General features: G+C 43.7%; 3 protein-coding genes across 3 annotated transcripts in view; all 3 read left to right on the top strand.

Moving 5' to 3' along the window:
* LOC310874153 (carbohydrate sulfotransferase 3-like) overlaps positions 1-27,281 on the top strand; it is a 305,274-nt gene that overhangs the window by 257,831 nt on the left and 20,162 nt on the right. The gene's annotated exons all lie outside the window — the stretch shown is intronic.
* The window catches only part of ascc1 (activating signal cointegrator 1 complex subunit 1), a 122,795-nt gene continuing 111,501 nt past the window's right edge, over positions 15,988-27,281 (top strand). The window contains exon 1 of the mRNA XM_083786848.1: positions 15,988-15,995. The gene's annotated coding sequence lies outside the window, so the exon portion shown is untranslated. The remainder of the gene's footprint in view (positions 15,996-27,281) is intronic.
* On the top strand, positions 22,396-26,431 carry ndufb8 (NADH:ubiquinone oxidoreductase subunit B8). The gene is made up of 5 exons (XM_083786851.1): positions 22,396-22,544; positions 23,217-23,343; positions 24,107-24,206; positions 25,115-25,270; positions 26,283-26,431. The coding sequence occupies exons 1-5, from the start codon at positions 22,451-22,453 to the stop codon at positions 26,373-26,375; spliced, it is 570 nt and encodes a 189-aa protein (XP_083642977.1). The 5' UTR covers positions 22,396-22,450; the 3' UTR covers positions 26,376-26,431.

The raw sequence follows: 27,281 nt of genomic DNA, 5'->3' as shown, positions 1-27,281 counted from the left end.
CCCTAACCCTAACCCCTAACCCATCATCACCAAGTAACCCTAACCCCTAACCCATCATCACCAAGTCAGTCTCACCTTCTAACCCTAACCCCTAACCCATCATCACCAAGTAACCCTAACCCCTAACCCCTAACTCATCATCACCAAGTCAGTCTCACCTTCTAACCCTAACTCTAACCCATCATCACCAAGTCAGTCTCACCTTCTAACCCTAACCCCTAACCCCTAACTCTAACCCATCATCACCAAGTCAGTCTCACCTTCTAACCCTAACCCATCATCACCAAGTCAGTCTCACCTTCTAACCCTAACCCCTAACCCCTAACTCTAACCCATCGTCACCAAGTCAGTCTCACCTTCTAACCCTAACCCTAAAGGCTCATACATAGTCTGGATTTACGGTGGTTAGGTGACCACTACAACATGACGTCACTGAGGTGACCACCGAACTACAACATGACGTCACGAGCCGCGGTGAAGAGCAAACCACCGCCACCGCTCCAGCCCTTCTCTCTGTTTTTACTCACCACCGCTCAACGTTATTTCAGCTACGGTGGTCAGCTCACCACCAGAGCGGTGGTCAGCTCACCACCGGAGCGGTGGTCACCTCACCACCGGAGCGGTGGTCACCTCACCACCGAAAATCCAGACTATGAATAGGCCTTAACCCATCATCACCAAGTCAGTCTCACCTTCGGCAGTGATGGGCTGTGATTGGCGGAACGGGCGTGTCATGTGATCCTCTCTGTCTTGACCTTTGACCTGTAGGTTTGACCTGGGTTCCGGCTCCGTGGCGCGCATGGTGAGGGGCGTGACCGCCCAGTACTCCACCCCCGCTATGCTGCAGGAGGTGTGTGTGTGTGACTGTGTGTGACTGTGTGTGTGTGTGTGTGTGTGTGTGTGTGTGTGTGTGTGTGTGTGTGTGTGTGTGTGTGTGTGTGTGTGTGTGTGAGGGAAGGCCTGACGTCATTTGCATGGTGTGTCGCGGAGGCGATGAACCTTTAAAAGCACGCTGGCGGCCACTCCCAGCGCTAGATCTAGCTGGAATGCCAAGAAGCGTGTGTCTGTGTCAGAGGTAGTCGGAAGCCACGGAAGTCTTTTTAATAACCCTAAAACGTAACATAAATAACACTTCAACCTCATACTTAACAGAAGACCACGACAACGACAGACATGGCACAGAGAAAGACCGCCTCCTTCGCGGAGGGCGGCTCGTCGTGCCCAGACGACACGTCGGCCGCCGGCCTCCAGCTGGGCGCGACGACGGGGGCGGCGGAGCACCACCCTTCCCCCGAGGACCGCTTGAAAGGCGCCCTGCAGCTGGGCATCGCCCACCTGGAGGAGTGGCTGTCGCGCCGCCCCGAGCGCAACATCCTGACGCAGGACTTCAAGACGGAGGAGAGCGTGTTCTTCCCGGCGGAGGGCGACGCCGACGGCGCCTGCACGCCGGCCCACGGCTACGGCGACTTCACCTTTCGCGCGTTCGCGCCCGTCGCCTTCCGCTACTTCCGCGGCGCGCTCGGCGTGCGCCCCGACGAGTACCGCGCGGCGCTGTGCGGCCGCGGCGACCTGTCGCTGATGGAGCAGCCGCCGGGGGCGGGGCCCGGCGGCGGGGACTCTGAGGCCAGGCCGCTCTACGTGTCGAGCGACGACAGGTTCGCGCTGCAGGCACTGCGCGGGCGGCAGGTGGGCGTCCTGCGCGGGCTGCTGCACGGCTACTACCTGAACCTGAAGCAGAACGAGAAGCGCACGCGGCTGCCCACGCTGATGCCGCACTTCTACGGCCTGTACTGCGTGGCGCTGGCGCAGGGCGGCCTGCACCACGTGCTCGCAACCAACATGCTGGTGCCTCGCCACGTGCCCTTGCACCGCCGCTACCACCTCAAGGGCTCCACCTACAGGCGCCGGGCGGTGGCCATGTGCCCCCGCGGCGGCGAGGAGGGGGGCGAGGTGCCCACCTACAAGGACCTGGACTTCCTGGGCGAGCCCAACCTGCAGCTGGAGGCGGAGCACTACGAGGCCGTCAGCAGCACCATCAGGAAGGACTGCCTGGTGCTGCAGAGCGAGGGCATCATGAACTACCGGCTGGTGGTGGCCGTGCACTACCTGGACCGTGGGGGGGTCCCCGAGGTGGTGGTGGTCCCCGGGGCCTCCCAGGAGGAGGAGGAGGAGGAGCTGAGGAGACAGGGAGTGGGCGGCGGGCACCACCACCACCACAACAAGGCCACGCTGCCACCAAATCTCACAATATCGTCCAACTACGCCACCGCGGTGAGCGGCGGGATCCCGGCTCGGGACGCGCGGGGCGATCGCGTGCTGCTGTTCGTGGGCATGGAGGGCGTACTGCAGCGCTACACGCTGGCCCGGCGCGCCGAGTGCGCATGGAAGGTTCTGCGCACGGGCGACGGCGACGCCGTGTCGGCCACACGGCCCGCCTTCTACGCCTACCGCTTCCAGAGGTTCATGTGCAACACGGTGTTCACCATGCGGGCGCTGGGCTCGCCGCCTAGGGCTGTGCCCCCCCCGCCCCCACCGCCACCCCCCACCTCATCCTCATCATCGTCCTCCTCCTCCTCGTCAGCGTCGTCCAATAACAGGAGGGTCTCCAAGAAGCCCCGGGGTGGGGGCGGGGACAACAACACCGCGGCGCCCTCGGCCCCTCCCCCCTCGCCGCCATACCCGCCGCCTGCCCCGCCCTCCTGCTGCCGCACCCTAAAGGACGTGCAGCTCCACCTGCACCACCTGCAGCTGCACCTGCACCACCTGGGGGGGGGCGAGGAGGGGGGGGAGGTGTCCCCGGACCCCTGCCCCATATGCACCGCCTGAGGGGGCCTAGCGGGACGGGCAGTGGTACGAGAAATCCGCGCAGGGGCAAAAGAGCGCAGTGGAAGCTGCTGGGGTTTCCATCCATCTCCAGAGCAACATTAGTGACTTCCTCCTGGGGGATCCTGAGTTGTTGCATTGCCAGTGAGTCCACATCGACTTTTAGAGTGGTCTGCCCCGGGGTCTCCTCCCAGTCGAGATATAGTCCATCTGGTCCTTGGTCTGCCCCGGGGTCTCCTCCCAGTGGAGATATAGTCCATCTGGTCCTTGGTCTGCCCGGAGGTCTCCTCCCAGTGGAGATATAATCCATCCGAGAGGCATCCTAACCAAATGCCAGAACCACCTAAGCTGGCTCCTTTCCAGGCGAAGGAGCAGCGGTTCTACTCCGAGTCTCTCTCGTGTGACTGAACTTCTCACCGTATATCTGCCAGCCACCCGTTGGAGAACTCATTTCAGCAGCTTGTATCCGCGACCTTATTGTTTCAGTCATGACCCACACGCGTCACATCCAGTAGGACCCAAATAAACAGGCCCCGCACCCAAGATAAACAGACCCCGCCCACCCGTCAGTCACAGTTTTCCAACTCGAAAGTGAAAACGTCTGCCTTTCAGGAAGGATGTCGTGTTTTAATGTTTGTCTTTAACTCTTTTTTTCCGAGGCACGTATATATTCTTACCCCCCAGCTATTGGAGGTTATTTGCTAGGTACGTATATATTCTTACCCCCCAGCTATGGGAGGTTATTTGCTAGGTACGTATATATTAGTACCCCCTAGATATGGGAGGTTATTTGCTAGGTACGTACTGTATATATTTGTACCCCCCCAGCTATGGGAGGTTATTTGCTAGGTACGTATATATTAGTACCCCCCAGCTATGGGAGGTTATTTGCGAGGTACATATATATTCGTTCCCTCCCCCCATATACTCCATATCTAAAGCGTGCTAGCCCGGAATTACCTTTTGACATTGGTCCGGTTGCTAAGCAACGCCTCCGTCACCAACAGCTATGGGTTCTTTACAACTCCTCTCCGTTTACCTCGGTTTCAAAGCCCGTGACTCTGACACTATGAGCGTTTCTGGCAAGAGGTAAACAGCGTGCGCTAATGCTAATGCCACAGCTCAGCTATCGTTTGCTGCCACCTAGCGGCACAGCTTAGCTACGTTATACTGCCACCTAGTGGCACAGCTCAGCTATGTTATACTGCCACCTAGTGGCACAGCTCAGCTACGTTATGCTGCCACCTAGCGGCACACAAAGACTTTAAGCATGCCTCTCCAAAATACGTTAATAACTTACGATCTAAATCATCCCGTCTAAATATTTAAAAAATAACATCCTGTGTTAGACGGCCCTCCGCTGTGCAGTCGCTAGTCGCAATAGATTTATTCTTACCTCCCGTTGTTGTCGATCGCTTTTAGAGTGGTGTGGCTATTGTTAGCTATACACACACATTCACAACAACATCCGGTCCGTCGGTGTAACTGAGGGGGACACCTCCGGTTACTTAAAATGTAGCCTCGGAAACCGAGACCACATTGTGACTGACAGACATCAGTGTTCACATTGAGACCCTGTCTGTCCCACATTGTGACTGACAGACATCAGTGTTCACATTGAGACCCTGTCTGCCCCACATTGTGACTGACAGGCATCAGTGTTCACATTGAGACCCTGTCTGTCCCACATTGTGACTGACAGGCATCAGTGTTCACATTGAGACCCTGTCTGTCCCACATTGTGACTGACAGACATCAGTGTTCACATTGAGACCCTGTCTGTCCCACATTGTGACTGACAGGCATCAGTGTTCACATTGAGACCCTGTCTGTCCCACATTGTGACTGACAGACATCAGTGTTCACATTGAGACCCTGTCTGTCCCACATTGTGACTGACAGGCATCAGTGTTCACATTGAGACCCTGTCTGTCCCACATTGTGACTGACAGGCATCAGTGTTCACATTGAGACCCTGTCTGTCCCACATTGTGACTGACAGGCATCAGTGTTCACATTGAGACCCTGTCTGTCCCACATTGTGACTGACAGGCATCAGTGTTCACATTGAGACCCTGTCTGTCCCACATTGTGACTGACAGGCATCAGTGTTCACATTGAGACCCTGTCTGTCCCACATTGTGACTGGCAGGCATCAGTGTTCAGTGTTCACATTGAGACCCTGTCACTAGGTGTTCTCGTGAGGTGTACAGTATGTTCTACTGTATTTTATGACCCTTAATAAGGTTTTAAACGCGTCACATGTTCCAGGGATTTACAGTGTAGGGATGTCCCGATTGCGTGTTTTTGCCCCCGATCCGATTCCGATCATTAGAAAATGACGTGATCGATTGGCCCCGATGTCCGATTGATCACCCGGTCCGATCGGGACGACGACCACGACCTTCATCCCTACAGCTGACCTTTGACCTCTGATCACCTGACTGCTGAACTTTGACCTCTGATCACCTGACCATGGTATTCCACTACATCCCTGCTCTGGAGTAAGTGTCTCTCTCCTTCAACACCAGCCCATTTAATTCTACAAAATGTCTTCTAAATCATGACAGTTTTCAGTGGTTCTCAACCTTTTCCATGTCGAGAACCCCCTAGAATGATCTGTATTTGGCTGCGGACCCCCCATCTGAATATATGTAGTTCCAGGGACCCCCCATCTGAAAATATGTAGTTCCAGGGACCCCCCCCCCCCCCCCCCCCATTTGAATATATGTAGTTCCAGGGACCCCCCTCCCCCAAGAAACAAAGATTTGAGTTAAAAACGTTCACTGTGAAATAATATATTATTCAAAGATTTGGGCCACATTTTCACTATTAAAAAAAAATAATAGCAGATCTAAATGGTAAATGGTGCATTTATATAGCGCCTTTATCCAAGGCGCTTTACAGAGATTGTGCATTACATTCACCCATTCACACACACATTCATACACCGATGGCAGCGGAAACCATGCAAGGCACCAACTAGCACATCGGGAGCAATTAGGGGTTCAGTGTCTTGCTCAAGGACACTTCGACAGTAACTCTGGGGGAGCCCGGGTTCGAACTGGCAACCTTACGGTTACCATCCAGGCACTCTATCCCTGAGCCACCGCCGCCCCTACAAGCTCGTAGCACGGCACCAAGCCTGTATAAAAAGCCAGCTGACCACAGTATAGTGGCTACCAATCGACTCCAGAATTAAATTAATAAATGTATTAATTACTTATAAAACTCTTGGGCTGGGCCCAATGTATTTAAGTGAACTGGTGTACCACAAGGTGAATATGAGACACCTTAGGTCTTCAGACAAAGGTCTTCTCATTATCCCCTAAGCCACTAAGATGCGAACCAACGGAGATCGAGCTTACGCATTTGTTGCTCCTACGCTGTGGAATGACTTACCACTCTGCTTGAGAAATGCTGTGTCTGTTGGCATCTTTAAGAAGCTACTAAAAACGCATCTGTACCGCAAACATGTTGGCTTGCTCCAGTGATTGCTTAATTTTTTTGTTGATTTCTATGTACTGTTCTATCTTATCTATTTCTAGGTACTGTCTTTGCTGCTCTGTTTTTAGTTGGTTTATTCTTGATTGAGATGTTCTTATTTTATTCCTTTTATTGTATTGTACAGCACCTTGTAACAACTGTTTTGAAAGGCGCTCTATAAATAAAATGACTTTACCTACCTTACTTTCAACTTACATACATGTATACATACTGTTCATACGTTACCTGTTACCTCACCTCGCCTCACCAGGCTTTCCACCACCTCGGAGGAAAGCCTGGTCTCTGTTTCAAAAGTCTGTATGATCCTGTCGGGAGCGGATGATAATCGTTACGTCATGTTGTAGTATTGTTTTGTAGTGGACAGGATGATATCGTTACGTCATGTTGTAGTATTGTTTTGTAGTCATCAGGATGATATCGTTACGTCATGTTGTAGTATTGTTTTGTAGTCATCAGGATGATATCGTTACGTCATGTTGTAGTATTGTTTTGTAGTCATCAGGATGATATCGTTACATCATGTTGTAGTATTGTTTTGTAGTCATCAGGATGATATCGTTACGTAATGTTGTAGTATTGTTTTGTAGTCATCAGGATGATATTGTTACGTCATGTTGTAGTATTGTTTTGTAGTCGACAAGATGATATCGTTACGTCATGTTGTAGTATTGTTTTGTAGTCATCAGGATGATATCGTTACGTCATGTTGTAGTATTGTTTTGTAGTCGACAGGATGATATTGTTACGTCATGTTGTAGTATTGTTTTGTAGTCATCAGGATGATATCGTTACGTCATGTTGTAGTATTGTTTTGTAGTCGACAGGATGACATCGTTACGTCATGTTGTAGTATTGTTTTGTAGTCGACAAGATGATATCGTTACGTCATGTTGTAATATTGTTTTGTAGACATCAGGATGATATCGTTACGTCATGTTGTAGTATTGTTTTGTAGTCGACAGGATGATATCGTTACGTCATGTTGTAGTATTGTTTTGTAGTCGACAAGATGATATCGTTACGCCATGTTGTAATATTGTTTTGTAGTCGACAGGATGATATCGTTACGTCATGTTGTAGTATTGTTTTGTAGTCATCAGGATGATATCGTTACGTCATGTTGTAATATTGTTTTGCAGTCAACAGGATGATATCGTTACGTCATGTTGTAGTATTGTTTTGTAGTCATCAGGATGATATCGTTATGTCATGTTGTAGTATTGTTTTGTAGTCATCAGGATGATATCGTTACGTCATGTTGTAGTATTGTTTTGTAGTCGACAAGATGATATCGTTACGTCATGTTGTAATATTGTTTTGTAGTCGACAGGATGATATCGTTACGTCATGTTGTAGTATTGTTTTGTAGTCATCAGGATGATATCGTTACGTCATGTTGAAGTATTGTTTTGTAGTCGACAGGATGATATTGTTACGTCATGTTGTAGTATTGTTTTGTAGTCGACAAGATGATATCGTTACGTCATGTTGTAATATTGTTTTGTAGTCGACAGGATGATATCGTTACGTCATGTTGTAGTATTGTTTTGTAGTCATCAGGATGATATCGTTACGTCATGTTGTAATGTTTTAAAGTCAACAGGAAGATATCGTTACGTCATGTTGTAGTATTGTTTTGTAGTCATCAGGATGATATCGTTACGTCATGTTGTAATGTTTTAAAGTCAACAGGATGATATCGTTACGTCATGTTGTAGTATTGTTTTGTAGTCGACAGGATGATATCGTTACGTCATGTTGTAGTATTGTTTTGTAGTCGACAAGATGATATCGTTACGTCATGTTGTAATATTGTTTTGTAGTCGACAGGATGATATCGTTACGTCATGTTGTAGTATTGTTTTGTAGTCATCAGGATGATATCGTTACGTCATGTTGTAATATTGTTTTGCAGTCAACAGGATGATATCGTTACGTCATGTTGTAGTATTGTTTTGTAGTCGACAGGATGATATCGTTACGTCATGTTGTAGTATTGTTTTGTAGTCATCAGGATGATATCGTTACGTCATGTTGTAGTATTGTTTTGTAGTCATCAGGATGATATCGTTACGTCATGTTGTAGTATTGTTTTGTAGTCGACACAGGATGATATCGTTACGTCATGTTGTAGTATTGTTTTGTAGTCATCAGGATGATATCGTTACGTCATGTTGTAGTATTGTTTTGTAGTCATCAGGATGATATCGTTACGTCATGTTGTAGTCATTGTTTTGTAGTCGACAGGCAGGAACAACAGGCGGCAACTTTATTGAGGGAAGAGGAAGGTTCCTTCCTTTTCCCTCAATAAAAGCTCTCGTAGCCTGTATTTTAGATGAGAAAAATCGGTTTGAGGGAAAAGGAAGTTGACGCCTGTTGTTCCTGCCTGTCGACTACGACCCCTCCCCTCCCCTCCCCTCCCCTCCCCTCCCCTCTCCCCTCCCCAAATAATTACAAAGAAGAAAAACAATAAAAAAAAGTTTATTTTTCTACTTTCTAATTCTTTGTTTGTTGTCACGACAACAGTTGTCTTTGTCCGCGGCGTAAACGTCTTTAAAAAAATACTTTCTGAAAAGTCTATGAGGAAAATGAACGGGGGTTTCATTTTCCGGGTCTCTCGAGGGGGCGGGGCTGCGACGCTCTTTCAGAACAACGAATGGCCCAGGAAATAAATCCCAATGCATTTTGCCCATAGGCATTTCTTAAAGTATTTATTTAAAGACGGTTACACCGCGGACAAAGCCAACTCGGATCGTGACAAATCATGACAATGAACACAATGTTTTGGGGCCGATCAAATAATTTATAAGAAGAAAAACAAAACAAATAGTGTTGTCTCCTGCCTTTATTTTCTTCTTTCTAATGATTTGATCGGCCCAACATATTGTGTTCATTGTCATGATTTGTCACGATCCGAGTTGGCTTTGTCCGCGGCGTAACCGTCTTTAAATAAATACTTTAAGAAAAGCCTATGAGGAAAATGAACGGCGATTTCTTTTCCGGGTCTCTCGAGGGGAGGCGGGGCTGCGACGCTCTATAGGCTGATATCCACAATAAGCCACTCCCACCTACTCATGAGTTACTTTTTGAGGGGTGCTAGCCCTCCTATGCTCAGCTTTGTGTGTGTACCCCGTAGCGATGATCTGATTGGATGAGCGCGTATATGATCACACTTAACCACCTCTCGGTCTCTCTCTCTCTCTCTCTCTCTCTCTCTCTCTCTCTCCGTGTAGGGGCGTGTCCCTACCTCAGGGCGAAGACCTCTACAGACCCCCCCCCTACAGTGCAGCCCCCCCACCATCATACAATGAGGTAAGACCCCCCCCCACCCCCCCCACGATCCAGTATATATACCACACCATACACACACACACACATACATACATACACACACACACACACACACACACACACACACACACACACACACACACACACACACACACACACACACACACACACACACACACACACACACATACATACATACATACATACACATTTAAAAAAAAATCCCCAGTGAATAGGCAGTTTGCCCTTCACTGGTAACGCTATTTTGAATTATTTTTAAATATATGGAGGTATTGTGGGCTGGTCTTTTTACAAAAAAGCCCCCCCTTTAAATACATACACACATACATACCTACATACATTTCAGAAGTTTTAGCAGTTTTTGTGGACCCACTTTTAGGCCAGTGCACCAGAGCAAACTTTTTTTAAACCCTACCCATTTTAACCAAATACATACATACATACGTGACGTCCAACCGACCACAATACTTGCGCGCTCTGCTTGCGCAAGTATTGTGGTGTCTGAGCCAGGAAGCTGCCATTTCGGTTAACGGGAATTATGTTTTAAAATATCTTTAGATTTTATTTGAGTATTTCCATGTTTCTGCTACTAAAGCAGAAAACTGTATTTAGGATACATTTTGCGCGACGACGCAAGATGGAACGGAAGTGGGGGAGGGGCCTGCAGATTGCAGGAACGACCAATCCGAGAGCTGATCAGGTCAGGCATCGGCGAAATTCTGCTCAGTGTCTGCGATCATTATTGGCAGTCGACCATATATGGCGATGGTGATGCTTCCTGTATCCTGTTTCCCAGCTTGCGCATCCACTATTGTTTTTGTTCAAGAATTCCTTGTTAAATGTGAATGCAAATGCAGATGTTAAGAGTGTGCGCGTGTGTGTGTGTGTGTGTGTGTGTGTGTGTGTGTGTGTGTGTGTGTGTGTGTGTGTGTGTGTGTGTGTGTGTGTGTGTGTGTGTATGTGTGTGTGTGTGTGTGTGTGTGTGCGTGTGCGTGTGCGTGCGTGCGCACCTCCCTCCCTCTCTCTCTCTCTCTGTCTCTCTCAATTCAATTCAATTCAAAAAATAAATTTCAATTCAATTAGCTTTATTGGCATGAATGTAATAGCTACAGTATTGCCAAAGCATGAAGTTCAACAAAAGAACCAAACAAAATAAAATAAATAAAAAATATAACAGAAAACAAGCAAATATAGAACATACATTTTCACAATAAAATATGAATATACTCTCATACCGGTCAAAATGTACAGTAATAATTGTGTCCGTGGTGTGTCGAGATGGTCTGTGTAAAGATAATTGTCACATTGTGTATATTTGTTCTAAGTGTCCCTCATTGTGTTGACATGCAGTCACATACTGTGCAGCCTCTCCCTCTCCCAACAGAATGAGTTGTTTGTCATTGTCATGCAACTCTCTAAACTTTGGGATCAACAACTCAAATGTATTAAAATATGTGGTTCTTATATTATTATATTTATTACATTTAATTAGAAAGTGTGTCTCAGTCTCTACCTCAGCTGAGGTACAGTGACCACAGACTCTCTGTTCTGGAGGTAGGTAGGACTTCTTGTGTGGTCCTTTCTCTATGGCCAGACTGTGGTCACTCATTCTGTATTTGGTCGTGATCTGTCGCTTTGACCGTATACAGATACTCAGCCAGTTTATATTCATGTTTTAGGGCCAGATAACAATTAAGTTTGTTTTGAGTTTTTTCCAGATATGTGTATTTTATTAGTTTAATAATTTGGTTGACTCTAATTAGTGGTTGCAAAGCAGTGCTGGTCTGAGGTTGAGGCTGGACACTGTTCTGTGGTAGCTGATCAATAAGTCCAAGGACTAGTTGGCAGAAGGGACTCTTTTGGGGTTTCATTTCATCTCCATGGGATTGCAGGGCCTGGAATCCCAGGCTGTCTTGGGGGCTTGATTTAAGGTGTAACCAAAATGTTAGTGTTCTTTTCCTGATGTTAATAATTAATGGGTAACGGCCTAATTCTGCCCTGCATGCGTTGGTTGGTGTTTTTCTTTGGATGTTTAATTATGGACCTACAGAATTCTGCATGCAGGGTTTCTGTGGGATGTTTGTCCCATCTAGTGTAGTCCTGGTGTCTGAGAGGACCCCAAACCTCACTGCCATAGAGAGCAATTGGTTGGATAATGCTGTCAAATATTTGTATCCAAATTCTAACAGGGATATCAATTTGATAAAATGTTCTCCTAATAGCATAACATGCTCTGCATGCTTTCTCTTTTAGCGCATTCACTGCCAGACCAAAGTCACCTGAGGCACTAATCTGTAGTCCCAGGTAATCGTAATACAGGGTGTGATCTAATGGTGTGTTTCCTAATTTAAATTGATACATTTAAATTGTCTCTCTCTCTCTCTCTCTCTCTCTCTCTCTCCCTCCCTCCCAGCTGGGGCTGAAACCAGATGATCTTCCACCGGCCTACGGGGAATACTTTGGCGTTTCCATCCGCCCCGTGCTTTAGTTGAACTATTCAAAAATGTTTTGCAAAATAGTAAAAAAAAAGAAAAAGAAAAGGCAAAGAAGTTTAGGGATAAGGGGTTTAGCGGTGACGAAAATGGAGCCCCGATGGGTCCTATCCTCCCCTTACCCCTTACCCCTTACCCCTTACCCCTAAAAGTCTTTGCCTTGTTTCTGTATTTTATAAAACATTTTAAAATTGTTCCTCTAGGGTAGCCAACGTACATTGACATGTTGTGAGCTTGTTGATCGGCTATTTGAAATATTCAAGCAGTCCGCCTAGAGGCTGGCAAATATTAGAGATGTCCCGATACTGTATTGGTATCGGCCCTTTTCGGGCATATTTGGTCATATCGGTATCGGTGAATATGCCAGTCTAACCAGTGATCCCACACAGGGGTAAGGGGTCGACACTATGCCAGTCTAACCAGTGATCCCACACAGGGGTAAGGGGTTGACACTATGCCAGTCTAACCAGTGATCCCACACAGGGGTAAGGGGTTGACACTATGCCAGTCGAGTCTAACCAGTGATCCCACACAGGGGTAAGGGGTTGACACTATGCCAGTCTAACCACCGATCCCACACAGGGGTAAGGGGGTCGACACTATGCCAGTCTAACCAGTGATCCCACACAGGGGTAAGAGGTCGACACTATGCCAGTCTAACCAGTGATCCCACACAGGGGTAAGAGGTCGACACTATGCCAGTCTAACCAGTGATCCCACACAGGGGTAAGGGGTCGACACTATGCCAGTCTAACCAGTGATCCCACACAGGGGTAAGGGGTCGACACTATGCCAGTCTAACCAGTGATCCCACACAGGGGTAAGGGGTCGACACTATGCCAGTCTAACCAGTGATCCCACAAAGGGGTAAGAGGTCGACACTATGCCAGTCTAACCAGTGATCCCACACATGGGTAAGGGGTTGACAGCTATGCCAGTCTAACCAGCGATCCCACACAGGGGTAAGGGGTCGACACTATGCCAGTCTAACCAGCGATCCCACACAGGGGTAAGGGGTCGACACTATGTCAGTCTAACTATCCCACACAGGGGTAAGGGGTCGACACTATGCCAGTCTAACCACCGATCCCACACAGGGGTAAGGGGGTCGACACTATGCCAGTATAACCAGTGATCGCACACAGAGGTAAGGGGTTGACACTATGCCAGTCTATCCAGCGATCCCACACAGGGGTAAGGGGTCGACACTATGCCAGTCTAACCAGCGATCCCACACAGGGGTAAGGGGTCGACACTATGCCAGTCTAACCAGCGATCCCACACAGGGGTAAGGGGTCGACACTATGTCAGTCTAACTATCCCACACAGGGATAAGGGGTCGACACTATGCCAGTCTAACCAGTGATCCCACACAGGGGTAAGGGGTCGACACTATGCCAGTCTAACCAGTGATCCCACACAGGGGTAAGGGGTCAACACTATGCCAGGTAAATAGAATGTTGGGGCATGTGGAGATTACTTTGGAGTTGCCAAAACTGCAAGTGCGCATTTGAGTGAGGAGTCTGCTATAAACACAACACAAGATAAAATGAGTAATTTTCTCTTTTTTTATTATTATTATTATAAATATTATGCTCTGTTATCCGTATTAGGTATCGGCAAAACACAGGAATTGTGGGATCGGATCGGGAACGAAAAAAGTGTACCGGGACATCTCTAGTAAATATTATAATAAGTGTACCGGGACATCTCTAGTAAATATTATAATAAGTGTACCGGGACATCTCTAGTAAATATTATAATAAGTGTACCGGGACATCTCTAGTAGATATTATAATAAGTGTACCGGGACATCTCTAGTAAATATTATAATAAGTGTACCGGGACATCTCTAGTAGATATTATAATAAGTGTACCGGGACATCTCTAGTAAATATTATAATAAGTGTACCGGGACATCTCTAGTAGATATTATAATAAGTGTACCGGGACATCTCTAGTAGATATTATAATAAGTGTACCGGGACATCTCTAGTAGATATTATAATAAGTGTACCGGGACATCTCTAGTAAATATTATAATAAGTGTACCGGGACATCTCTAGTAGATATTATAATAAGTGTATCACGGGTTGGAGTCTTAATCCCAACAACCTTACCCCTCCCATCTCTCTCCCCGTAATGCTGTATAACTATAATGTATATATATATATAGAATCGTTTAATAATATTAACTATGCTGATATGTTGGATACCAATGACTCACAACTTATCTGTTTTGTTTATTGTTGAAAAAGATGTATTTAAACTGGCAAACTACTTGAAAGCCTTGTAGCCTACAACCAGTAGGGGATATGAACTTTGTGTTGTTCTGTCACGACTGTCGGTATCAATGTTGTACTTTCTTTTATATATTGTACATCCATGACAACAGAAAATGAATGGCTATATTAAACATTGTTTCTGTAAACTACAAATAAATATTCAACCATCTTTTTAACCAATATTTTGTATTATACATTTACTATCAATGGCTAAAGCCTCTGAGTAAAATGTATTTTTAAATATTTCACAATTTTTTTATTGCACTAAGGACGGTACAGAATTCTTGATCACTGAATTGTCTATAAAAAATAAATGCAGTATATACCTCTGTGGGATCACTACTCACTAATAATTACTAAACAGTAGGCTAATAATTATCTTCTCTAAGTTCGGTTCAGTCGTCTCAGCTGTTGTGTGTGACGGTCTGCCATCAGTTGAACAGTACCACTCTGTGCATTATGGGGAAATAATAGTGTGTCGCATTTAAAAAAAGAAAACGTCATAGCCCCCTACTAGCAGTATCCGGCGGGGGGAAACTATACGGTAAAACGAGCGCACCCTTGTTAAGGGTCTCCTATGAATACAATATTAGCTAGCGGTAGCCTAGCATGCTACGACAACCGCAGATCTGCAAACCCACAACGGGCTGCAGGTGTGACGCACTGTGAGCTTGTATGTCTGTTCTCCCTCTCGTCCGGTCTCGTACGTTCTCGCGAAATGTCGGTTTCTGATTTGACTGACCAATCAGAGCGGGGCCGAGCGTCGAGAGCGTCGCTTATCCAATGGCAACGCGAGTTTATATTCAAAACAGCCAACCGGACGGCAGGTGTCTGAGATCACGTTAATGTAATATCAAACTGCCTTCATTCTCTTCACTCACTGACTGACCTTCTAACTGAGCGGACGTTTGTTGAGTCACAACCACAGACAGACAGTTAGCTTCTTCAAGAGACTACTACTTCTTCAAGATCAACGTACAACGTTAACTGAGGCAATGGAGATGGTACGTTAAGATTTAATAATATATTTACTGTAAACTTGTAATTATGTAAAAAAAATTAGAGAACGGGTAGTTTAGACAGACGGTCGGTTTGTTTAGGTTTAGGCCCTGATTTGAAATAGTTAATTAATGTGTAGCATTGTTTTATTTCGATGTCGTTTGTTTAGGATTGATTATTTTGAGTTAGTAAGTTTGCACTTGCACTGTGACTGTGGATACTGGTCCGTGTATTTTTCGGCCATTTGTAATGTATACTTGATAAATGAAATTTTGAAAACCGTCTGTTTCTAAATGCATACAATTACACGGTGAATTGTAATAATGGGACATGGGAGTCGTTTTTAAATTGTACTGCGGACCGAACAATTAACAAGTTGCTCTACTCGTGTTAATTTAACTCTGATATTGTACAAATTTAGCCAACTGGACCGGTTCAAATATAAGGTACCCAAATGTTAACGGTTTGCTGACTCTCATATAGCCTAGTTGCAATGGTTATTGGTTTCAACCGGGGTTGTAGGCCTACCAGCCAGTGCGGCCACTATTTGTTACCGTTAGGTTCTCATCATCAGATAGTATGACTATGTCCAATTCAACGACACCCAGATTAATATGCATTTGGCTATGTCGTGTCGCTACGAATACGATACAGACACCCACGCGAAAATATTGTCGGGTAGATCGGAGATCCCAGATTTCCCATATTTTACAATATTTGTGTTAAAATGTTTTTCTCAAGATTTGTTGAAAATGGCAGATCCACTCCACATGCTCACAAAATGCCTCGCATGATTCGTGACACATTGTGAGCTTGTAAGTACATCGGCTGTTTTTAATAAGCTGATGTTAACTTAAAATAACTGATTTATTTTATACTATATTGTGCTGGAGCAGTGGGGACCGTTCAGAGTTACAAACGGACAAATGAACACTGATGATGTTTACTTTACTGTGTAAGAACTAACCGGCTGCATAATCTTTTTATACATCTTCAACCACTTGAGTTTGGTTCAGGGGCAACAGTTCCAGCAGAGAGTTCCAGACTTCCCTTTGCCTGGCAGCATTAATAGCCACTTAATACATTCCTGGGGGTTCCCAAGGCGTTCCAATTTAAGGCCATCCAGGGGATTTATGGATCCAAGCACCCATGATGAGATGACCAGAGGAAGCATCTGTACTGGATGCATGCCATGAAGCTCTTCCACGTTAAGGAGCAGTGGCTCCTGGCTAAGTGTCATTTATATATTATTCAAATCAATTGTTATTTTTTTTTAATTATATATATTATATATATATATATATATATATATATATATATATATATGTGTGTGTAATATATATACTTTTTGTGTTTTTCGTAAATTAATGCCCTACTTGATCAGCAAGTGCGATTCAAGCTTGTAGATCTACTATTTTTGAAACTTTTGAATCCTCAATTAAATTTTCACGTCACTCTCTCTAGGTCGTCCTCAGACTGGAGCCCTCCATCGTCGCCTCCAGTCATCCCGGTTCTCCATACATCCGGCCAGCTCGTTGGTGCTTTGCGCTCGTGCATCTTTCTTGAGTACATGTTAGTATGGGACGTCCTCGTGACCGGTGCCCATGTGTTGGTTCCCACAGCACCAGTCTGCTGGCTGGGAGCTCTTGGTGCCTCTGGCAGTGTCCTGCGAGTCACAATAGTATCTAAAATAACAGATCTGCAAGTGCGTTTCGAGCTTGTAGATCTGCTATTTTTGAAACTTTTGAATCCTCAATTAAATTATCGATTCAATATTTCTTGCACTTCAATGTATGAAGGAAATTAGCTTAACTAACAAATGTCTCCCACAGGATGCTGCAGCTGCCAGCTTCACCTGGACTTCGGCTGTGATCCAGGACCCCAACAACCCCCAGGCAATCAGGATGGTTCTGAAGAGGACCGAGCACCTTCCAGTACCGGTATGTACATGGTGGAAAACTAGTACACTAGATTTCTGTTTCTCACTTTGCTTGAGTGTGTCCATTTTTCAATAGCTTAATACTTCTGCTCCACTACACAGCCAGATATTGTACTTTTTTACTACACTACAATTTTGTATATTCAAACAATAGCCGATCTACAATCTCACAGTGAGTGTGAGCTTACTGCCTATTTTGGGAAGTCTACATAATTTTGTCTATAAGAAAATTCAAAGGACTTAAATTTCCTGTAGTTACATTTATTGAAGGAAATTATCTCAAGTTACAATTGTCTACATTTCCTCACACAGGACCTGGACCTAGACAACTGGACCTGGAAATGCATCGATGACCCCAATAATTCCAGGGTGATACTGAAGGGGGTGCCAGTGAAGGCTTCACAGGGAGAAGGACCCAAAGAGCCACAGGTGAGTTGGTTTCCGTGTTTGACAGATGACTCAGACACGGAAACTAACTCCCCTGTAGCTCCTCCCCCTAGGAAAGCCTGGGTATCGAGGCTACCCCCTAGGCAACTCACCACCACCACCAGGAAGAGGGACACCGTGCCCGTGGCCAAGACGGAAGGACCTGGATCTTCTGCTTTGTTCAAGTATGTATTCATCACTTGTTCTCATGGTTTTGTGTTTATAAAAAAATTTTCTTGACCACAAATGTTGAAGAATGTTGTTTAGACATATAGATTCATTGTTTACCTGGAATCCTAGTTTCTTTGAGGCATACAGTGCTCTCTCTGCACTCTTGATGTGACTAGTATTTACCTTGTTGTTTATTTACTGGAGTTCATGCTTAATCTCCTTATTCCCATCTCACTCTTTTTGCAGGAGTATGCGGCACGTCCTCCAGCAGAAGATCTCGCAAAGCACGGCTGCCAATTTTAGGCCCAAATTGAGCGTGTGCGAGGGAAGGAGAGGAAAACCGTGCCATGGTGAATGCGGCCAAGGAGTAGCCTGCCAGGGACAAAGGCCACCACCAGCCAAACACCACTTTATGGTAAGTGCACCTTTACTAAAGATACAGTTCTGTACAATAGAGAAATTAGACTAAGCTCACATTCAACAAACCTTTAACTATTTAAGCCCTATGTTGTTGACTGGAGTTGGCTGTACTTTCCCCTCTCCTTTTTCCCCTCTGCAAACTCTTAGCCAAAATTGGCGAATCTACAAGTTCCCAATGCGACTTTAGAATGTCTATTTTTGCCGAATCCTTGACCTATTTTGTTTATGAATTTAGTTAATGAGGTTATGCTGCAAACAGAGACATGGGGGGGAAAAGGTTGTAATTGTGAAAAAGTTTAAAACGGTGTTGCCTGTTGAATTGAAGTGATTGACCATAGATATGAACAATATCACTGGTAAGTGTACACACATATTATGGTACTGTGTGTACACTAACCTCCAATTAAAACAATTACGTTTATTTAGTTTAATTTATGAAGGAAATCGGCTTGAGTTACAAATCACTGCATTTTCTCCAACAGATTGATTTCGTCCACTTCGCCAACAGCAGGGAGTCCAAGGTCATCAAACCCATGGACACAGCTCCAAACAGCCGCAAGAGGAAGGTGAGTTGGCAAAACATTCATATATTAAGTTGCTAGTTACACAAATGATGTATTCCAACAATGTGTAAATCAGAAAATGTTCTCAAATTTTTCATTGCGAAATATTATTGTGACCAAGACTTTTTAGGGTCTTAGTATAAAGCCGAGAGTGCTCTGTGGGCAGAATAGCAGCTCTTGAGGGTCGGACTGAGTCGTAGCGGTGTTAGTATAGTAGTATCACCAATGTCAATCTTAATCTGCCTTGTGGCTGACCTAGGCGTCTTATTTATGTCTTTACGTCTTATTTATCTCGTTGCTTCCCGTTGTCGTGACAACAATTATCCTTATTGTAATTTCATTTCATTAAGGAGGGAGCTTACCGACGTATAAACAGTGTGATGGCCATATCAGATATCACATGATGAGTATTATAGTTGTGTAACTATCAAGTCTTATGTACAATATGTACATATTGGTATGCTACCTCCTTGATGAAATTAAAATAAATAAAAACAAGAATACAATGTTGAGTTGTAGTTTAATAAATTAATAATTATTTTTGAACATTTTGTGACTTTTTATATTGTTTGAATACGTATATTTAGGTATGGTGAGACATAACTTACCCTATGCTTTATTCCTGTGGTTTTAATTGGCAAGGTATTGTAGTTGAGAAAGGCTGGACAATGGACATGATACTAACACTAACACATGTTTCCTCTCAGGGACCTGCACAGGGACCATCGTCTGCCTGCATCAGTGCCAAGAGACTTCGACCCTACCAAAGAATCGCCGCTCTCCAGCATCATTGGCGTTGATGGACAGTATTCTGGACGTTTTGCACTCATTCTTTGAATATTTATTTTAATTTATTTGTCATTTGATTTATTTGTTCTTATCGGACGACAGACACCACTACGAGATGGGTCCTAGTATTATTTATTTATTTTACAGTAATGCTTTAATCTTGTTTATGTCAGTACACATGAATGTGTTCTTATCGGACGACAGACACCACTACGAGATGGGTCCTAGTATTATTTATTTATTTTACAGTAATGCTTTAATCTTTTGTTTGTCATTTTCACATGAATGTATTATTATCGGACGACAGACACCACTACGAGATGGGTCCTAGTATTATTTATTTATTTTACAGTAATGCTTTAATCTTTTGTTTGTAATTTTCACATGAATGTGTTCTTATCGGACTACAGACACCACTACGAGATGGGTCCTAGTATTATTTATTTATTTTACAGTAATGCTTTAATCTTTTGTTTGTAATTTTCACATGAATGTGTTCTTATCAGACTACAGACACCACTACGAGATGGGTCCTAGTATTATTTATTTATTTTACAGTAATGCTTTAATCTTTTGTTGTGTAATAAATAATGCATTTTATATGATCATATATAAAGCTTCATCTCTTTATTTTCTTCTCTTTGGTTTTACTGTGAAATATAATATATGTAAATGTAAAGTTGCTCTTTACAGTAACTGAAGATTTGCCATATCAAGTGTAGAAAAATGTCTACACTGTCTGAGTTAGAAATTTTATTTCAGGCTTGAGGTTTGACTGACTAAACAACTGTTAACCGTACTGCCTTCATTTTTCCATATGTATACATATAGATATTCAGACATTCTTATCCAGAGATTTACAAGTGTTTATTGAACTAGTCCAGTGCCTTTTCATGTAAAGGACCCTTGATGAATTCAGTCATGCCCATGGACGCCCATCTTCTCCCAGAAGTAATGTTTAAAATGTCCCCTTAAACAATATTCAAAGATAATGAAATGTGCAGGCATATTTGATTTTGGGTGTCATGTGTGAACGTGTGCCGAATTGAGTGGCAGTAATCTTGTTTTGCACAAATTTTCAAGATAAAAACAAAGATCCTAACATTCTCTGAAAATGCACTTTGGGGATTTTCAAGTGGGCCCTGATTCCCCCTAAAACATGGTTGAGAACTACAAAGTTTGTAATTTAGGGCTTTGAGAGTGAGTGTTTTTCTACGATGTTCCATCATGTGGTATTTTAATGTAGCTACTGTATAGGCAGCAGGACGAGTGTGGGAGGGGGGCATTATGATATGAAGCGTACCGGTCACACAAAACACAGCACAACTGCACTACCTTCCATTGGTCTGTAGATGGCAGTAGTTGACAGGTATAAAATCATAGCAAAGTAGTAAGAACCACATGCCCACCACTTCGAGCGAGCGCTCTAGCAGGGAGCATATACACCAGCCGATGTGTCTTCTAACACAACATTGATTGATTGAAATATATATTAACAGTTTGCAGAATTACAGTAACAGTACATTTCAAGCCCAAACTCAATACAAAAGACTTAACTGTGAGTGGACGGCCCAATTAAGCATTACACTTGTTTACAAGAGGGTCCACCATGTTCAATTCATCAAAGAAGACAAACAACTTCTTACTGTACATTTTATTTATTCCGTTTTTTTCTGCTCCTTCCATGACCATGTCCATGTCCACTGAAAGAGTGTCTCTCGGAAATAGTTCAGGTTAGTGACTGACAGTGTCAGTGGTGAACAGGTGAGGATCACGGGTCAGGCAGCTGACCATATACGGAGAGGAGGCGGAGACAGAGAACCTTTGTGGTATCTTTACTGAGACATTGATGAGTGTGCTGTACAAAGTAAACAAAATATACAATATTTGAAATTATAAACATATCCAATAAACTAAATAAATAGCATTCAATTCATATTCAAGATTGGCAATAAGAAATAAGAAATCATATTCATAATAATCATAATCATCAGAATATCATATAATACTTAAAGCATCAAATAAGATTACATAAGTATAAGTCAGACTTACTCAGGATTAAATGTGAGAAACTATATTTAAGCAGGATAAACATTTCATAATATATTAAATAATCAATAAACATAACAAATGCACTGCTTCAGTGCTTAGGATTTCAGGTCAGAACAAACAGTTAAAGTGGTCGAGCTACAGCTCAAACATATATGTGCAGTGCCAGTCCATAATACATTGTGGTACATTGTCCCTTAATGTGTGCTCATTAACCCCCACTGTACAGGGGAGAACAAACAGTGGCAATGATCCAAACTTACGTTGGTTCTTGGACGCACACAGGTTGGAGGGTTGCAGAAGGTGGTAGAAAGGTGGAGGTTTAGGTTTGGGAGACAGGCAGCAGTGGTTTGATGATCTGGGCTGCTTGGCCAGGGAACAACCTGCCATTCAATCAGGCTTGATTAGATTGGATTGATTTGGTGTCGGTGCGACGGTGCCTCTCCATGAGCCTTTTGACATCCACATCCACCATCTCCTCATTCTCCGCATCCAGCACTGTCTGCGTTGGCGGCCGCCTCACCTCAAATGAAGTCTGTGTGTGTGTGTGTGTGTGTGTGTGTGTGTGTGTGTGTGTGTGTGTGTGTGTGTGTGTGCGTGTCCCTTTCGGCGACCCATAGCTCACCTCCTGCGCATGCGTAGTCTTATTACTGGCAGAGACTGGGGCCAGTAAACATGGCTGGTGTTGTTGGATTCCAGCGATGGGTTCGAGCTCTGACAAGAGCAAGAGTGGCTGGGATGCCAGCCCTCCTGTCGGCAAGCAGAGCAGGCAAGTACCCTCTGTAATGTTTTGATGAAGCTGTGGGCACAGTAGATCCCAGCATAGTTTCAGTCTCAGACATTGAGGCTTTTTTGTCAGAGTAGCTATAACCTTGACAAGCTAACGTTAGCTTATAGCGTCTATGATCACTCTGTGTCTGACAGTGTTCCACTAAGACTAACATTGAGTACACCCATCGGTGTAACTTGATAAAAGAACATTTACATATTTTCATTCCTTTTTAAACTCTGCAGCTGTAAAGGTGGAATGGGTTGGTACCCAGAAGTGTTAAGACTAGACTCGGCTCCGCCTTATAATTTATAAATCCTCCCTGAAGATATGCCTGAATATAAAGCTGGACCTAACTTGAACCTTAATACTGTCGGTGTCAAGCATACATCCTTCACATTATCTTTTGTTTCAGTTTCTTCCTGTTTAATTTCAATGTTTTAATCTTTATTATTGTTTCAAATGTATTGTACATTGCACTGCATGATGTACATGTGAAGTGAACCATGGCTATGCATGATGTAGTGTAGACTAGACGTATATATAGCTTTCCCTCCTGCCTTTTGTTGAATACACACAGTCGCACACAATAAAAAAAAACGTATTTTCTGTATATAAACATTGCCAATAACAATGATTTAAATTAATAATGTCTTATTGTTCACGTCTCAGCCTCGGGACCTTCAAAGGGCATACTTCCTGGCCCATACCCCAATACACCTGAAGAGAGAGCTGCTGCAGCCAAGAAATACAACATGAGAGTCGAGGACTATGAGCCTCATCCCGACAATGGCGAGGGGTGAGATTCATCTTTACTTCTTCCACCATAGTTCACTAAACCAGTGGTTCTCAGCCTGAAAGAAAGACATGGAATAATAAACTGATCGGCCCAGGCAGTGGCATAACCATCTGGGCACCCGACTGGTAATCCAGTCGCAGTGTGCCGCGCGTTCGACTCCTGAGCCCGACACCGCCTTTACTGCATGTCTTCCCCCATCTCTCTCCCGTTTCCTGTCAGCTTACTGTCTGTCCCTTCAAAAAACCAATAAAAGGCGTAAGCCGCAAAAAAAAAATTCTTTAAAAAAAGAATAATAATAAACTGATCAAACATTGGCCAAATTGTCAAATAATGTACTAATAGAGAGTTCATAATAATAATAAAATTAATAATATGTGTAACTGAGTCAAACTAATTGTAATGCCTCCTCCTCCTAGTGCTTGTCAGGGTGAGGGGGTCCTCAGTTAAAATATGATTATTTTGGGGGCCACTGCCTGAAAAGTTTGAGAACCACTGCACTGAACAAAACAAAGTCTAAATGTCTAAATGAAAGGATGTTGTGCATTGTGTTGATCATCTGCACTGCTATTAATCTGTGACTTACCTTATTTTGTTAAGGATTTGCTTGATTATAGACATAGGTGCATGAATGTGTTATACGTATGTACCCATCTCATTTAATGTACAAAACAACATATTATTGGGAAATTGGAATGCAGGCTCTAAGGGTGTGCATTTATTATGTTGACTTTTTACTGACGTTTCTGTTTGTTTGTTTTTGTAGCTTTGGTGATTATCCAAAGCTCCCAGATAGATCTCAGCACGAAAGAGACCCCTGGTATGCATGGGATCATCCTGATCTGAGGAGGAACTGGGGTGAGCCGGTGAGTAAATGATGCGAAGCTTGCAGAGCTAGTTCAGGCAGGCAACTCGTGAGCCTGCCTTCCTGATCAGGTGACTAGTCTCATGCACTCTTTACCTGATCAGAGCGGCTATTTAAACCTATCTGCCTACCTGCTCATTCCTGGCTTCTCTCCTGCTGTGCGGTCGTGCGCCGCTGCTGCTGCTGTCTCCCTGCCTCACTTGCTGCTAACCTGCTGCTCATGAAGTTTTTGCAAATCCCACCGCCTCCCCAGCATCCACCTGTATACAGGCTCTGTTTCTAGATCCCCCTGCATGGGGCTCTTATTCATTCCCTGTAATTCTACTTGGCTTATAATTTAACTAAAATGTTAATGTTACAGGGAAGGAATAGGTACAGAGCCCTGACGCCAATCTATGCTTCATATATCTATGCTCAATAAATATATCTATCTAATAATTTTGCGATCGCTCGCCCGATGTCTATTTTGCTCGGTCGCTGTCCGTCAGTCAGTCAGTCCGTCCGTCCGAGTACTTCCTTAGAATGCATGTTGGGACGGCTTCCGGGTCACCAGTGAAATGCATGTTGGGACGGACTAGATTAATACTGGGACACACTTTTCCACGTAACTTCAGTTGTTTCGCCCGCTGTCTATTTTGCTCCCAATAGACAGCGTGCGAGCGATCGCTAAATTATTAGATAGATTACACACACTGAACATCATTTGCTGTTCATATATTCAGAACGGGTAAGGACTAGTATTCTAAATTAACTCTAAGAGTTGTCTGACTTAAATGAGGTACTGTACTGTACTGTACTGTACTGTACTGTACTGTACTGTACTGTACTGTACTGAGCATAATTATAGAATAGCTTTCATTAACAGATTCCTCTTAACAAATTGTTTTGTTTTTTCACATCCTCTTGTAGATGCACTGGAATTTTGACATGTTCATCAGAAACCGAGTGGACACCTCGCCCAGCGTTGTTCCTTGGCACACAATGTGCAAACATCTGTTCGGCTTCGTTGGCTTCATGCTGTTTATGTTCTACGTCGGGGAACAATTCCCAGCATACCAAGCTGTTGTAAGTACAGTTTTTCACCCGAGGTGTCAGGATATATAACGGGTTATTGTAACTAAAATGCCGGAGTTCTACGTATACTGAGCTGCACTCTAGTGTTGCTCACACACACATAGCAGATCTACAACTTTACTTTACTTTATTGGTTTATTTGATTAGGACAGAGTATATTAATGAACATTACATAAAAAAATTGCGTAAATACAATGGATTTAGCAGAGATGCTAATTTCCATCTGTAGTCCCCGGACATTGAACTCTAAACCAAACCTATCTGCTCTTTCATCTCTGTCCTTTGCTCCCAAAACCCGCCCCTTCAGACTTGGTTTCCCCACCTAATCCTTTTTTCAATTATTTTCACTTTTATTCTTATTTTGTAGGCCATATTTCTTTTATTCTTTTTTTTAATATAGTTACATTTTGTTTTCTTTCGTAAATCGACTTTCGAGTACTCAGAAAAGTGCTCTGTAAGTTAGATATTTTTATCTACTTTTAGCTGCTGGTCTGAAAATGTCTGTTAATTTTTGGATAGTACTGTAATTGTATCCCACAGGCATTGGATCTGTTATACAATATCGTAGTGTTTCACTGCTGGAAACAAATGCAGTGGATTTTCTTTGTCAGCTTTTGTGACACTTTGGGCTGAAGGCTGAAGCCAAACCCAGTATTGAAATTGTACACTAAGGTATTTCATTCAGAGAGAAACGTGGCTGATTTGTCTGCAGGACCCAGATAAATAAATAAATATAAGCTGCCTCTTTATTTCCTTTACTAAGTCTGTATCTGACTAAATAAACATAGAAGCAACTGATGATTGTGAAGGTTGTCGAGTAAAAAAAGTTTTCCTACTAGGTTATTTCATCAAACTATATTCTGCATTAATGGTTAATGTTGAGAATTAATTTCCATAAGTTTAAGATCAAATTAAAACTACCTTATTATCCATTGTCAAGGAAACTTGTTTTGCAACCAGCGGCAGAACATGCATTTCTACAAATCTTTTTTTCTTTTTCTAGGGACCGAAGCAGTATCCATACAATAACCTGCATGTGGAGAGAGGAGGAGACCCTGACAAACAGCCGGAAGAAGTCAAAAATTATGAACTATAATGTCTATACTGTCACACTACTTGTGTATATATAAATAAAGACTATGTTAAAAGTTATGTCAATTTTGTGTGTGTGTGTGTGTGTGTGTGTGTGGGCGCACGTGCGTGTGCCCCCGATGTACTAGGAATCCACTGTGTGTGTGTGTGTGTGTGTACAGAAATTGTTTATTACTTTATCATAAATTATTATACTGTTACGCCCGATGGCCAAGTGATCCAGGCGCATGCCACATATAGGCCGTTCATGACGACCTTTGCTGCATGTCTCTCTCCCTCTATCTTCTTGTTACTATCAATAAAGGCAGAAAAGCCAAAAGCAAATCTTAAAATATATATACATTATGGTGGATCCTGTAGTCAGTGTAGTGTTCTTGTGTAATAGCCCACTAAGGCCATTGATTTTCAAGGTTGGTGTTGGTGTTTATCTGTTGTGCAGATAAATACAGTACATGCAGTGATCCTGAAGCATAGAACAAGGGTCCATGCCGTCAAGGGACTCCAAATAGTACGTTTAGGTCTGTTTGATTGATTTAATTATTTATTAACAGTTTGCAGAATGACAGTACATTCAAGCACAACTCAATACAAACTGTGAATGGACGAGACCATAAAGCATTACACATGTTTCCAAGAGGGTCCACCGTTTTCAATTCATAACATTTAGAGACATACAAATATACACTTCTATAGGCCATATAGCCAAAAAAATCATAAAGGAGGTAAAAAGGGGAAAAACATATACAGTGAGTGGGGAAACACTAACTCAGAGTGTACAAAGGCTCCATTCGTGTACTCAGAGTTATGGCTATGAAATTAAAATGTTTGAGAATGAGAACTCTATAGCACTTCTAAGTCTACCTCGGGTCAAAAGAGGACATGCGCAAATTGCGCATTCTGACCCTCGTCG

Source organism: Protomyctophum parallelum, assembly GCF_964188405.1.
Source record: "Protomyctophum parallelum genome assembly, chromosome: 17".
NCBI lineage: Eukaryota > Metazoa > Chordata > Actinopteri > Myctophiformes > Myctophidae > Protomyctophum > Protomyctophum parallelum.
Note: the sequence above shows the minus strand (reverse complement) of the source record. Positions and strands in the feature narration are given on the sequence as shown.